The sequence below is a fragment of the Microchirus variegatus genome (genome assembly GCF_963457635.1).
Source record: "Microchirus variegatus genome assembly, chromosome: 2".
Lineage (NCBI taxonomy): Eukaryota > Metazoa > Chordata > Actinopteri > Pleuronectiformes > Soleidae > Microchirus > Microchirus variegatus.
In genome coordinates this window covers 10,406,628-10,422,456 of record NC_139803.1, presented here as the reverse complement: position 1 = coordinate 10,422,456, position 15,829 = coordinate 10,406,628, and the positions used below count along the sequence as shown (strand labels likewise).

The following is a 15,829-nucleotide window of genomic DNA, read 5'->3' as shown; positions in this document are numbered from 1 at the left end:
GACTCTAATGAACAGCTCGTTAGAGCAGAGACTGATAACGAGCTGCTCATTTGAATCAGGTGTGTTGTCACACACACTGACTTACACTAAAGTGCTTTTAATTTTATATTTTATTTACCTTTATTTCTATCTTCTATTTAAATTAAAATTTGTAGCACAATAGGGGCGTGTCGCAATTTTAATTTCACAGAAATATATCTTGTATAATCTCACTGAGTTTTTTGGTCATGGGAAAACACTCATAATAAACTATATTAATCATACAGTTCATACATTTAAATGACAGCTTTAATATTCCATTTATTTGAGATATAAATGCTGGACGCAGTGATCACACAGAAGGACAGGACTATATACAAATCACAAGTGCTCATATACACTAAATTATCTTTAGATCAAAACAGCGTGTTCTATAACCTAAGATTGTGTGTCCTCTTCCCTATTGTGTGTAATTTCTTTAAAATGGAACAAATTTAACAAGTGGGTTTGCACTACAACAACTAAGGTGTCGTCATTATTTGTCATACAGTGAAATCAATAGTTGTACAGACGCATTACACAGTGCTCAGTATTAAGGCTGCTGCTTCCACTCACAGTGAAGCTCCTCACACACTCGCACACACGCACACACTCTCTCACTTGGCCATCAGAAACATTCTCAGAGGCAGAACATCCTCCACCCATTCACTGTCTGACTCTAACATCCTCTTCCATAAATGAGCCTCAGCTGTCGTCGAGTCCATCCAAAGAACTTCCACCCCATAACTCTTCCCTGTATGGGGGGGAAAAACACAGGAGTTTATTTTCAAACTCTCTGTGTCTCTGATTGTGTGTGAGGACATTCTGTCACCCCCTTAAAATGGCTTTTTTTAAGAGTTACGAGTCTCACCTGTGCCGAGACCGAGCCGCAGGCCGCCGATGAAGTGGCTGTTGAGTCGGTCGTGATCCCACACAGTGATTTCCACGCACGCCTCCCTGAGGTCCTCCACTCGGAAGCCGTCGTACACCATGGTGTGGTTGAACATGGGGTTCGCCGTCCTCTTCACCACCCGCGTCTTCTGTCGGCTTTTCCTGCTCGTGTCGGGCAGCACGGTGCTGGGGAGGATTTAACACTTTTAGCTTGTGGAGAGCTAAAGTCGGCTGACGACGTGCACGTCTTACCATTTCACAAACGGGTCGATAATCACTCCTCGGACTGAGGGGAGACTCTTGCAGTCCTTCACCCAAATCTGCACCTCGCCGGTCTCCATCCTCGATGTCCTGCTGCCTGTGGAGTCAGTCGACACAGCCCACAATAACTCATAATAATAATAATAATGATTTAAATTAAATAAGCGATAGAAAATGAAGCACGATGAGCTCACTGTGTGACGTCTGAGGCAGGAACCTGAGGGCCACTCTCATCTGTCCTCTGCCGTCCATGTGACGTGAAGGAGACACTGCTGGGGTTTGTGCCGACACCTGAGGTGAGCAAATGTCATGGTAAATACAGTAAAAATCACACACACACACACACACATACACATACACACACTCTAAGCACAGAAATTAAGCATTTACCCTGGCTTTTAACGTGTACTCATTGATCTGCGTGTTGCTGAAGTCCCACTCGGACAAATCCAGGTCCACCTCGCCCAGGAAATTATTCCGCCCAAAGACGTCGTTGTGCCAAACCGAGACGTTTAAATTGTGAGTCCTTAACAACTCCTTGAAGATTTTGAACTGTGAAGAGAGGAGAGGGGAAAAGGAGCAAAAAAAAGTGCCTCAGAGAGCAGTGAAAGTGTAAGTCAAGTTAAGTTTAACTGAAGCTGAAACTAAAGATGGGTTGTTTTAGCTTGTTAATTATAGGAAAAACAGGACCTGAACTATGGAGATATTATAGTATCTTGTACACATATTTACATATTTCTACATATTTATTACAGTTTTCTATGTTTCAAATCTACGTGTGTATAAATAAAGTATCTTTTACCTTGACCCCCATAATCACCCCTGATAGGAAACTGACCATCAAGGTCACAAAATCAGTTTTTTTATGAATAGTTCTTTTAACCAGGTTTTATTGTATTTATAATAAAGGTCAAGCCAAAAATAATATGTATCTTACCCGTAGAATTTCATTGTAGTTGGGGTTCAAAGTCTTCTTTTTTACCGTGGTTTTTCTCTTCCCCAACTTTGTTTTGTCAGGGAGGAGATAACATTTTACATAACTGTAAAAGAAAAGGTAAATAAAATCACAAATATTACACACAACATATAATTTATCCCGTGTCTTTCCAGCTGTTACGCACGGGTCAGAGCGTTGCTTCTTGGTGTCGGCCACAGCCAGGTCCCTGCAGTGCACCACAAAGATGTGAAACTCTCCCAGTTTCTGGATGTAGTTCATGGCAAACTGGATGTTTCCCTGGACCTCAACGTTACCGTAGTCTGCGTGGAAAATACTGCTTATGCTGCCGCTCACCTGCTCAGAGACAAAAAAAAAAACTCTCACCATTTAATCTCATTTGTATATATATATATATATGACATGTATAACATACAGGATACATACTGTACATGAGCCTTTAATTCTATTATCCCCTCATGTCTAAAGCTTGCTGCCAAAAGCTTTGTAAGTCCAGAGAAAGAGCAGGCGATAGGGCAAGATAAAAGTAAGTTTATGTAACACTGAAGGAAAAAGAGAAAGCACTCAGAGAGCATAAACTTCCACCAAGGCAACTCCAACTCCCCTGTCTCACAAAGTTAAAAATTCCAGATCCGAGTCAGGATCACCACCAAAATCTGGGGCCAATTCCCCAGAATTTCCCTAAAACTCCTCTGCATCCTACATATACATTGTATTTGCTTTATATCATAAGCATTCACTAAATGATGTTGACATACAGACGACATGGACGCCATTCCCGAGGACAGACTTATGTTAGACGTGGAGCTGCCTGTGTTTCTTCTCCGGGACAAGGTTGCGTCGAAGGTGCCGTCACTGTCCGTCTGATGAAAAAAGCAGAAAAGACTCTAAGATTAAGTTAAAAAAAAAAGACAAAAATCACTTAGGGTGTGGGGGTCAAAGGTGATTTACCTCATCCTGCTGGAGAATGGGCACCGACACGCTGGCTTTCAGCTGCTTCGAGTAGGAGGCGGACGGTGAAAGCGAGGACACTGGAAGAAAAATAGAACTTTGGCAACAGGCTGTTGTGGTTCCATGTTTGACCAGCAGGTGTCAGTATTTACACTGTACATGTGTAAAAGTGTAGGGTTTTGCCAAAGCTAACAAGTTTCATATTTACAGGAATCATTGATAGTGTATAGTTATTTTGATAAGAAGTAAGTGACTCAATAAACTTTAGATTTGGGTTGTGGGAATTGTGAGATACAAAACGGAAAGAGAATCTTCCTGGTTTTTCAACACGTTAAAATCACTCACCATTATTCTATTCTTCTATTATTCAAAATGGTCTACATGGCAAAATAACACAACTGAATTCACACATCCAATTATTCTGCATAGTGAATAAGAGCGGGCTACATATTTACCATCATCCACACTTCGATTCATTTGCTCTCCTGAGCCATATTTGGACCTCGCTTCACCTGAGAGACAACGAGACAGCGCTAATGACAAAATGACATTGTTTGTTTACATTTAAAAGTTACACACTACAGCTTTAACTGTATAAAAGTCACCCAGGTTCTGCAAAGAGTTGTGTTACTTGGTTGTGAAGTGAGGTCTTCCAGACTTCTGGACGCCCTCATCCTTGTGGATATTCTCTTCAGAGCGGCCATGATGGAGTTCGGACTGTCATCGTAACCTGCCACAAACGAAACACAGCTCAGCTCTGGGAAAGCAGACTCAACATAGACACCGAGTTGATTCACTAAGCAACCACCTACAGCTACCATGCAATATAGAAATCATGGTTAATTTTATAACTCATAATCAGCACTGCAGTCAGGATTCTGATTATGTGACGTATACGTCCTTGACTTCTCACCATCTCAGCTACTGTGACACGTTTAAAACCTGGATAAGATGTGACTTTGATGATTCTCATTCATCCAAGTCCTTGTTATCAAAAACAACTTAGAATTAATGGAATTGTAGATTTCTTAGAATATAGCATCTTCCACTGGAGTATTCCGGGTATCAAAATCTGAGATTACGATCTGATCCAGGTTTTAAACCCATAAAATCAATGTAAAACAAAACACGCTGAGAGAAATCAAGTTTAGAGGAGAATCAAATCACAGCAGATTGGTACGAACACACACACACATTTTGAATTTCAGGATTTCGTGGCAAGCGAAAGTCAAATCAGACTCACTGTGATGTTAATGTGTTAACCTCGTGTGATTTCTCTTAAAGAAAGAAACGTGACGGTCAGTTTCCATTGATCGATCAATCGTGATATTGAGGAGAGCAAGAGAGAGAATTCAAAAGCTCACTGCTTGAACTTGCCCGAGACAGGGACCGGGCCCTGGTTGTTGCTGTTTCTTGGCCGGAGTTCACATCTTTCTTTTGCACAGTCCAAGAACTGATTAAAGGACTCTGGTCCACATAGTCTCTAAGGTCATTTTCTGCACTTTTCTCTTGGTGAAAAGGAGGCACATACTCCTTCTCCTGTGGCCCGAGGTAGTGCTGATAATCCTGAGGGATGAAAGACCTGGCGAGGCGTGTCAAGCTCCCAACTCTCTTCTCTGAAGCTTGTTTGGATTTTGGTGAAGTCGAGGGTGTGTGCAAATGGTCACAGTCCTCTGGATGCTTTGCTCCACGTGAGGGACTCCTCATCTGTCTTGGCTTCTCTTGCTGCTCTTCGACCAAATTATGTTGAGGGTCGATGTTGATTGAAAAGGTTTTCAAGGGAGAACCATCCAGCCTGGATCTCTTAGGACTGGAAGACTCTGTAGGCAGGACCCTCGGGTGGCAGGTCTTAGACGGACTCATTCGGGCGTCATCGTCGTGGTTTTTTGATTTACTCGGGCTGAGGGGGCGTCGTTGAGGCTTTGCATCAGCCTCGACTTCACCAGCACCTCCAGAGTTCATCGTCCGTGTCCTCTCTGGACTCTGAATGACAAAACCTTTGTCTGTCACATTCAGTGATTTTAGAAACTTGTCAGAATTTTCTCTGTTGTCTGTGGATGTTCTACGGTCAGGCTGGGGCGAAACAACTCTGTTGTCTTCCTTGAATCTTGCAGGGATTACTCGAGGGCCAGTGGTTTCTTTTTCCCAGAAATGCCTAAGCTCACTGATCTTGGCTGGTGTTTCCTCTGAAGGACTGGAACGAGAGCCCTCCAGCTTCCTCTGGGCATCAAAGGCTTCAGACTCTAACACTGTTAAAGAGTCGTCTGTCTCTTCATATATAAGAACTGGATTAGCTCTGTATGTGCCATCTTCTTTTGAGACATCTACTAAAAGTTTAAATTCAGTTTGTGGTGACATCTCTTCGTTTAAGCTCTCCACAAACGTCTGAAGACCATGTGAGGCTCCTGAGATGTCTTCTTCATTTGTCTCCTTTCTGGAAAACATGATTCTGGGACTAGTGTTTGCCGTCTCCCAGAAAGCTCTCAGGTTGGATAGTTTCTCTGGAACCCAAACAGCTTTGTCTTCTGTTACATCCTGCCAAGTATCTGCATCTACTGTGGCCACTGTTTCTTTAAATGTGGTGTTCTGGAGTGCAGCTAGTGCTAGTGTTCTGACCTCTTTAGATTCATGTTTTACACTTCTGTGCCCTTCTGCAGCACCTGGGGAGAGAATCTGTGCATTTCTTGGTTTTTCCTCCTGTGTCTTCGCCTCTTCTCTCTGTGGACTCTGCACCTCAGCGCTTTTCTCTTTATGTCTTCTAAAAATTCCAAGCAGTCTTTGTCTAAGCCGTGGCGAAACCGCGGACTGCTTCATATCTGACCTAGCCTCTAGAGAAACGTCAGCGCTTTGTCCGGGAAGGTTTTGTCGATGACTGTCGTGTGGGGTCGGCCCCTCTTTGGCCTTAGCCTGAGAGTGACAGTCCTCTTCAGACTCTGTCTTCTGGTGAACAAGCTTACCTGGATCCTGCTCAGCAGCAACAAGGCTGGAACCTGCGGGGCTTCGGCGCTTCGAATGCCAGTGGTCAGAAACATCTGCAAAGACAGTGATTGTCCGTTGTAGGTTAAATCGAGCAAACACAGTGTAACAAAGTGAAAAAGCTTGATTTTATCTTGTTGTATTACTGTCAGATGAAGTGGGTTACAAATTTGTAGAATAAAAAACGCCAACCAAAATTAGATTTTTGAAGAAATAGTCCATAAAAATACTGCATTCACAACTTCAAAATGCTGCTAGACCCACCCATTGGTTGGATCATTCATTGCTCACGAATCAGAGAATATAAAAATGTCCCATCTGTTTGAAGGAGCCTTTAAAATCTTATCGTAAAACCTCCAAATTTTATGGCCACAGGGTCGCTGGAGCAAATCTCAGCTCAACATAACTCTTTTATTCACACCTACAGTCAATTTCGAGTGTCCAATTCACCTCTGCATGTTTTTTTGGACAGTGGAAGGAAACCAGAGGACCTTAAAAACATGCAAAATTCACACAGAAGTATCCCGAACCCTGAGTCTTTTTGCTACAAGGCAACAGCCCCACTTGTTCCACTTCATCCCACAGTAATGTATATATACTGTATATGAAGCAGTGAAAAACACCTGGCATTACAAAACATATCACACAGATGAATAATGTTGTGACATATTGCACATAGTGCAAAAGTAAGGTGCAGTAAAGCCCCAAAATGTGTTTTCTTGCCGTCTTACGCTCATGCAGTACATGCAGTAATGTATATATTTTACTTCATGATTGTACTGTACATGCAAAAGCAGGGTGAATAAGAATGTTAGTATTCACATGTAACCCTATTATATTTATAGATGCGTTGACTAATTGGTTGGTTTGTTTTGAAAGCCTTACCACCAACAACCCGGTGTCGTCCAGCTTTGTGTCCCCACAGCTTCTCCTCGTTTTTGCCACCTTCATGTGAATCTTCTCGACTCTGGTCGAGTACTGGTCTTTGTGTTCCAGCACTGGTCTTGCCAAGACTCTCAAGGTCATAGTTATTCAGACCGTTATCGTCCATCTCGGAGGGAGCACTGGAGTCATTGTCCAGCAAACTGTGCTCTCCCAGCTCCTTCCCTTCCTGCCACTCCTCACTGTTCTGACTCACCATAGAGTTGAATCTCACCTGCTTCGTGTCTATCCAGGCGTCATTGGAAGGATCCACAGTAACTGGATTCTGCAAGTCCAGGTCAGAGACTGTAGTATCTGCGGAGCTAGAACTGGACAGGTGCTTGAGGATGCCCCGCGGGCCAGAAGAGTTAGTCTGTCTGCCTTCTGCTCCGTCTGTGTCAGCAAAAGAGTCGTTTGAGCTTGTGCTGACTGCTCTGTTTTTAGATGCATTCTGGGATGCCAGACTAGCATCTTGTGTAAGGTTATTCGCAGAAGGAATGGAGCAGTCAAATGATGGCAAAGCGTCTGGAAAAAAACAACAAATGGACACTATTTTATACCAACAATGCAAAACCTTTTAGTAATAAGATGTAAAACTTTAGGTCTCCTCTACTGTGCTTGATCTCTTAAAAGTCTATGTGATGTTTGCAGAGATACAGGATCTCGCATGACATGATTTCCTTCCCTAATCCGGTCACTGACGTGTGGCTAATTGCCCCAAAATGGCAATTAGCCACGTCAGTGCAACCTCACAATTGGCCACGTCAGTGCAAAGTGTGGAATATTTCCAAGTGACCTTGGAAGCTAGGATCAAACTTGTAATGACTCAAGGCCAAACCAGCCACAGAGAGATGATGTTGTGATGGCAGATCAAACCTGAACAAGAGCAATTTATCTGCGAGAAGAAGAAAAACATGACACATTTTTCTTGTGTCGTCAACCTGTGGACATGAAACCAAACTAAATTTAATTTGGTTCAATGTGGTTTCAGCATTTTTACATCTCCAAAAGTGGCTCCTGCTGGATCAACAGAAACAAGACGCTGGTGTTGACACAAGTAGTTTTCCCTCAGAGCTATTGTTGTGTTGCACTCCTGAGTGAAAAAAAAACACCACAGGCACCAGGTGAAGGCTCCTCTATTCTATTGTTCCAAATACAAAATGAAGCAGCTCCTTTGTGGCCTAAATCAACTCGTCATTTTACCGCAAGAACACCATCTCACTGGCAACAATCATCACAATTACACCGTGTAATTTCTGTGTTTTAACATCATAATCACAAGTTTAACAACGTATTTAAAAGTGCACATCTTAACTAACAACAGTCTTGCAGGATCAGTGTTTTTCTTCCCGTCATGTCGTTTCACCCACAAAACATTGTTTTCATCATTCCTGTGAATTATATCCAGCAGCCACGAGTCACACAGGACAGATTAAGGCTTAGGAATGTATTTCTGTGTAATCCTCTGGCTAGTCTGTCGTCTATAGACGTCCATTCACTCTGAAAACCTGTGAGAAAAGCGTGGTTTCCAGGTCGCTGGCTCATTTTGTCACTTTTCTGCTACTTTCTCCACATGAAAAAAACAAAAACGGAATGACCTCATGTTAAAAAAATGTTAGAAATTAGAAGCCAGTGCCGTGCAACCACTGGTCATGCCGTCATGCTGTTCAAAAGCAAAAGCTTGAAGCAGCTGAAGCTGAAGGACCCATTCACCCGGGATATCAAACACATCACTAAAACCACACTTACATAGGTTTGGGTTTCACGACCTTTGCGACAAACGCCACTCAGTTCAAAATATAGCACACGAAATATCGTTAGACCACAACGGAAAAAAAGTATGCACACAAATATCACAGCTTATATGTAACACATTAAAAATGAATGTACCTTCTGTCTGTTCTGGGGTTTGATCCTCCTCTAACGCTTGATGAGCACCGAGTTCACTGTTGAAGGGATTTTTCCTCTGCTTCGACACAAGAAAAACACTCTTAAGATCGCTTTAATGTGACATTATGTTGATGCATGAACTCAAGTGGTGACATGTATCTGTGAGCAAGTAAAACAGGCCAATGTTCATAGAGACACAGTCAAATTTACTTACACTGTTTTTAATACAAAATTGATATGGTGCACATGTGATCGGTCAAAACTGGGCAATACTTACTGGTCAAAAAACAGACAAAACTCAAGAAATATCAGGTTTTAAGTTGTAAAAAAGACAGAATCCTACCTTTGTGGGTGACTGTACTTGTTTAAATGTACCAGATTCTGAGTCATAGGGGTCCTGGTTTTGGGACCTGTTGACACAAACAAAGAGTGTGTTATTTGTTTTCTAGGAAGTGATTAGAAATATGTATGCTGATGGTAACACAACATCTGTTCTCTGGTTCCAGTCCAGCTATAATTTACTGCACTTGTGAGTCCTCACAAGTGCAGTGAAGGCAGAAGTGCAGAACGTGTGTGATATTCATTATTGTGGAAAAACAGAAACATGTGAGCACTGACCCTGTAAGAAGATTATTTCGAGAGCTGTGGGACCAGTTACTAAGTATCCGTTTGGAATGAGCGCAACATTCATTCACACAGAAATAATCCCCTCGTCCTGTGCGGCATGTGATTTTTCATATGTTTGTGTTTACATTACGCTGAGCTAAGCATGTGTGTGAGGTTTAAGATTATTTAAAGATAGTATTTAAATTCTTTTAAATACTTAAATACTAGTGTTTTTCTATTGTAATTGTAATTTCTAATTGTTCACTGTGTAAGATAACCATTTCTGGCTGGAAACTGAAGGACTTGTACTGAAACCTGTGTTTTAAAACCTGGAGCTGCTGCTGCTTTGTTTCATAAGTTTGTGTCACTTACTGTAGGATTTTAAAGTCACAATATAAGACATTTGAAATTACTGATGTAGGCAGCAATGGATAGACTTCTCTGTGCACTGATGTAGAAATGTGGATTTTCTCTATGGACTTGGGCGTAAGCGAGTTTGCAGAGCAACACAAACTGCAGTTCCTGGGTGGAAAATGTTGTTTTTTATCAAGAGTCTATCAGGTGAGTCATCTGTTAAGTGGCTTACATCTGTTTTCATCCGTGTCTGGGGCTGGTGTCAGTGGATACAGCTGAGTTTAAGAAAAATCCACGTCTCCTTTCTGTTTCAAAATCAATACGACCTTCCACTGCAGACCCACAAACACGGTCCAGAAATACAGACCAGAACCAAAATATCTGTTTGATTTTGGTCCAATCTCAGCTGACATATGGTGAAAGGCAGTGTGCACTCTGCTGGACAGGTCTCCAGTCCCATCACAGAGACACACATAGAAACAAAACAACCATACACTCTCACACTGACGCCTTTGGTCAAGTTAGAGTGTCCAATTTGCCTAATCCCCAAAATCTGCATGTTTTTGGACTGTGGGAGAAAACCCACGCACACACATACACACCCATGTGGCCGCCTTTCCCTCTAACAATAAGTAAAACACACACTTTAATAGCGTCCCAATATCAATAAACAAACATTATTTTGCTGCTGAAACCTCGAAATATTGATTTGTTCGTATGTTTTGAACACTTTTTAATCTCAGGGGCTCTACGGTTTGTACAATTCAAGCCCTCAAGGAAACTTCCTGCTTTGCATAACTCTGCTTGTTACGCCCCTGCTTCAAGTAAACACAGAGCAGCATTAATTATTTTAGCTCCAGTATCAGGAGAAAAGTATGCGTCTGGTCAAAAGAAAAGGCTTTACTTTGTTGTTGTTGTTGTTGTGCGTATACGTACTCACCTGTCAGTGTCGTTCTCCTGGAGGAGTCCACAGAGAACAGGCGGGACAAACACTTCTTTATTTTCACTGCCAACAAAACTGGACTCCTCGGGCAAGATCTGCGAGAGCTCCACTGCGGCACACAACACACATGAAACACACGTATCTCAGTGGACTGATGAGATTAAAGCCACTCTCGAGGTCTGTTCATTTACAATTATTTATCATGCAGCACGAGCACAATCCAGTCATTTACTGAGTGAAGGTTAACACAAATGGACAAAAATATAGAGCATAATTCAAACCAAGCATAATTACCATATTAAATCTTTCATTAAAGCAAACTTATTATGAAATCAGAGGTTTTTGGAGCAGGAATAATTTCCCTCGCCCCTTGAATTTGGAAACAGTTTGTGTGAATGAAGTGAATTTGAGAATGAGTCACACTTTCTTCAGTATTTAACTCTATTATGCTTAATTTAGAACGCCTTTAGTGAATGAAAATGTCTTTTTAAAAGCCATAAATGTTCAGGTGTGTCGATGACGACAGAGTGGAATGTTTGCTTAATTTAAAGGACTACTTAGATACTACAACTTACTACTTATGTGTCTGAAAATAAGCCTGCTAAGAATGCCAGAAATGTTTATTACTATAGACTATTATTTGCAATTTCTAAAGGTCCTGGTGTGTATTTTTAAATAATAGTGCCAGTCAGATCACAGCTTTCATGAAGGTTTGAGAGGCTTAAAACAATCTGCATTTAACAATTATGATTAACATCAATGTGTTCGGATGAAACCTCCCCTGGTTCAGCAAGTTCAGCAGGCTGAGATGATTGAGAATTGAGATGATTGGAATTCTGCCCAGGATCAGCTTGGAGTGAATGCTTAAACGCAGGATGTAGCAGACTCACGTATCGTTAGAGGCTTCTGTGTACCGTGCCTCATGGAGGACATGATGATGTCCGAGCCATGGATGCGATCCCGATGACGGAGCTGCTTCGTCTCGTAGAACCAGTCTCCAGTCAGGTACCTGAGGTGGTCTCTGTTGCTCAGAGACTGATAGAGCTTCCTGCGTGCAGACAATAGACAGCTCCAACACATGCTAACATGCTAAGCTGCATTCTCACCTGCACCTGCACTTCAGGTAAGTGAGGCAGCAGAGAAACATGCTCTGAACAGTTTCTCAACCCTTATTTGAGATAAAAAATCTCTTTCATGAGGGAGAGCTGATTGAAACAGCTCAGTGTTACAGCTCAGGTGAAATCAATGATGGGACAATACAGGATATCATCTCTCATCTCATCATAAAATGTGTTCCTGGTTGTTTTAATTCCCTCAAAATAAGCCCTTTATGTGTAAATTAGACATGTTGAGGGGATTTAGACTATATAAATGAATAAAAATTACTCAATTCGCATAAACCTGAGGCTGCAGGACATTGCACTGCATGCACACTGGACATTTCACTTTATCATCAGCAGATTTACACAATACTGTCTCTTAGCGGGTCAAATTTGAAGAGCAAGACATCAGTTATGAAATCGGAGGGTACTCACTGCACGCGCAGCTCCTCAGACTTCTTCAGCTCAGTGTCCCTCTTCAGCACAGAGATGATCTTCTCCTGCTCCTCCTCCGTCAGGAAGCTCAGGTCAATCATGGTGCCTACTCTGCTTATGACTCTGCTGATGAATCTACTGGCCGATCATGGCCTCTTCATACACTTCTTCTTCTTCTTGAAGCTGTTGTTCTTCTAATCCTCCAGGTGTAGCGTGATCATGTCGAGGTTCTGCCTTCACTCGGCTGGAGCTTTGCTGGTTTGGAGCATGTTCGGCTTCAGCTGAGATGAAACAATACGATCAGTATGATATTATCACAGAAGTACTCAGTGTTAATTACAGCATTATTGCATGAGTACTAAGTAGTAATAACTGTATTAGAAAATGTTGCAGTGAAAAGTTCTTGGACAAAGTAGTATTTGTGTAGGATTACACTTTGAAACTTTAAGTATCCTTTAAAAGTACTAAGACAAAGCAGTATTTGTGTGGAATTACATTTTTTAAATTTTAAGTGTTCTTTAAAAGTACTTAGAAAAAGTAGTATCTATGTAGAACCACCCTTTAAAACTTTAAATATTTAGACTATTATTAATTTGTTAGTGAGTAATTAAATTAGTACCGAGTAGTTTGCAATTGTTCTGAGTAGTATAGATCATTATATGAATACTTGTAGTACATTATTTCAGGATCACTCAGTAGTGATTATATTTAATTACATGATTACATGTGTACTTTGCATCATTATATGTCTATTAATATATCTATATATAACTATAATCATTATATGAGTATTAGTAGTAATTACTGATTCATTACAGTAGATGTATACATGTGGTCAGTACTTAGTAGTAATTATGATTACATTACTATATTATAACACAAGCAAAAAGCATTTAATTGCAAAGTTTTGTGACAGACAGACCAGCTGAAATACTCAAAACTACTTAACATAATAAAAAAACAATAAAATGTACTGTGACGCCTCCTGACTCAAGTCCAGATCAACAAGTTTTGACCTGACACCCGAGCCACTGCATCAGTTTGATAAAAACATGAACAGGTCCTTTGCCTTGACATGTAATTCCAAAACACTCATTTCTTACTCACAGACAAACCTTTCAGGAGGAATGTCTGCAAGTTCTAACAATAGCTGCATTCATTCACATCAAAAACAAACCACCAGTACACGCTGGACATGTAACTTTGAAAAAGTCAAGGTAAAAAAATACTTCCTTGTCAGTATAAGGCAGCAACATCGTAAAAAAAAAAAATGGTCGACCCAGTTATGGTGATGTGACTGGTTTTGAATGGGTTGTGGTTTCGCTGCCGTAGGCTGTAATTGTTTATTCATCACCAGAGTGAGGAGAGAGTTGTATTTTCACCTCGCAACATTTCAAAAAGGAGCAGGAAGAGGGGGGGAAAAAAGCTGTGGAAAAGTATATTTTAGTTCCTTACAAAGTAGAATGTTGTTGTGTCAAGACTCATGGTGTTGAAGCTGTAACTTTATCACTTCATCACCAGACTTCCCCACATCGACAGACAGATAGAAGGATAAAACGATAGCTTGATAGACAATAGATCCAAAGAACGATAGATAGAATGGTAGATAGAACCATAGATAGAACCATAGATAGAATGATGTAATGATTGATAGACCAATAAAATGATAGGTAGGTAGGTAGGTAGGTAGATAGATCGATCGGACGATAAATCGATTGAACGATCGACCAATAGCTAGAACAATAAATAGAAGGATATATAGAATGTTGGGTAGAACAATAGAAAGGTAGATAGACCCATAGAACTATAGAAGGATAGATAGAATGACAGATCAATATATAGAGCGATCTAACGATAGGTGGATAGATATAACAATATAATGATAGATAGACCAATAGATACAACAGTAGATAGAACGATAGATTTCTTCTTTTTGTGAGAACAATATTTGTTCCACAGTTGGAGAATTATGTCTTTGAAATGACAAACGTGTCGTTAACAGCTTCAAACGTTCACAAATGGTCTAAAATGGCCGTATTGGACTAATATCGGTATCAGTAAATGCACAAGTAACCACAAGAAAAAAAAAATCAACACCTCATTGTTCCTCAATAAAACTAACTGTAAACTCTTACTGTTTGTCATATTATTCTAACATCTCCCACCTTCAGCAGCAACAGCAGCGAAGTCTCAACGTAAAACCGCTCTAGTGAACTTCACTGTCCATTTGCATGAGAAAGTCAAGTTTTCTCCAGTTTCCTGCTTTTTGTTTTCATTTTCAACAGGCTTTCAAAACCAAACTGCACAGACAGTCCACAACAAGAACAACCAGAAAGAAAGCCACAGTTCAGTTTGTTTTTTCACCACAAAAAAAACAAACCACACACACTATCAACACTTTGATCTGAGTGAAAAGTTACAAAGCACTTAGCTCACCTCTCCTCCGCTCGCTCCTTCCTGAGAAACAACAACCACACCACGAACAGCAGATTCCTGAGCAGCTGCTGCTGCAGGAGGGAGGAGCTGCACACACTCAGCAGCAGGGGGCAGCAGCTGGAGGAGCTGATGGACACAGTGAAAAAAGTGTTATAAGCATCCACTCTTGATACAAATACATGACAAACTAAATGAACATTATGACTTTTTATCTCATAATTATGACTTTTTTAAAATCTCATAATTTCGATTTTTTATTTCATTATTATGAATTGTTATGTTTTTTTTCATAATGTGTGTTCATATTTTGTTTGATTTTATGTAAATACAGGGGAGCTCAGTGTCAGTGAGGCGTGCTGCCCTCTGCAGGACGGACATGTTCCTAACAGAGGGAGTGGTCAGCTGCTGCTGTGACCCCTGACTGACATGATGACATCATATGCCCCTGACCTGGGGTCAGGCCTACGAGGAACAGTGACTTAAGGGTACAATTTTAATCTACTTATATAGTAAAATAAAGTAATTTCACGACTAAAATGTGACAATTTAGGATTGAATGACTAATTTGAATCATACAAATGGGGAGGTAGTATTCCAAACGGATACTTAGTAACTGGTCCAAATGGAGGTGGAGGAAATGGGCTGAATTGTAACTTTGAACTTAACTTAACAACAATTAAAATCTAAAACTAGTTCCTCAGAAATTAAGTTAGGACTAGGTTTTGGCCTCTGTGAGGACTATTGGTCCTGACAAGGTCAGTGTTTATGTCCCTAAGATGTTACAAAAGACCAGAATTACTTTACCTGTAGCTAGAATTTTCGCCCACAAGGTGGCAGACGAGCTCCATCTTTTAACACTGCATGCTGGCTCAAGTGGGCATGAGAAATTTTACTTGAATTAAACGGCAGCTTCCATTATTTGCCAACTTAATTATTCTAAATATCCTGAATATAAAAATATGTGATGTAACGCAGGGTTTCTCACTGCTGGTCCTGTATGTTTTAGATTTAGATTTCCCTGCTCAAACTCACCTGATTCAATTGATCAGCTCGTCAGTGAGCTCTGCTGAAGCCTGATAACGACTCATTTAT

General features: G+C 40.9%; 2 protein-coding genes across 2 annotated transcripts; both read right to left on the bottom strand.

The window, feature by feature from the left end:
* Positions 1-326: 326 nt before the first annotated feature.
* On the bottom strand, positions 327-14,770 carry LOC310944718 (synaptotagmin-like protein 2). The gene is made up of 19 exons (XM_083910526.1): positions 14,738-14,770; positions 12,302-12,582; positions 11,657-11,814; positions 10,764-10,875; positions 9,207-9,273; positions 8,864-8,939; positions 6,938-7,498; positions 6,034-6,108; positions 3,708-3,806; positions 3,532-3,588; positions 3,077-3,156; positions 2,884-2,988; positions 2,292-2,461; positions 2,108-2,210; positions 1,561-1,722; positions 1,365-1,461; positions 1,162-1,267; positions 890-1,095; positions 327-772 (listed from the first exon to the last, which is right to left on the bottom strand). Exons 2-19 carry the CDS (start codon positions 12,400-12,402, stop codon positions 636-638), a joined length of 2,472 nt encoding a protein of 823 aa, XP_083766652.1. The 5' UTR covers positions 12,403-12,582; positions 14,738-14,770; the 3' UTR covers positions 327-635.
* Positions 4,394-6,328, bottom strand: LOC310944532 (uncharacterized protein; the record flags this gene model as incomplete). The annotated part of the gene is made up of 1 exon (XM_083910332.1): positions 4,394-6,328. The coding sequence occupies exon 1, from the start codon at positions 5,888-5,890 to the stop codon at positions 4,394-4,396; it is 1,497 nt and encodes a 498-aa protein (XP_083766458.1). The 5' UTR covers positions 5,891-6,328.
* Positions 14,771-15,829: the final 1,059 nt, after the last annotated feature.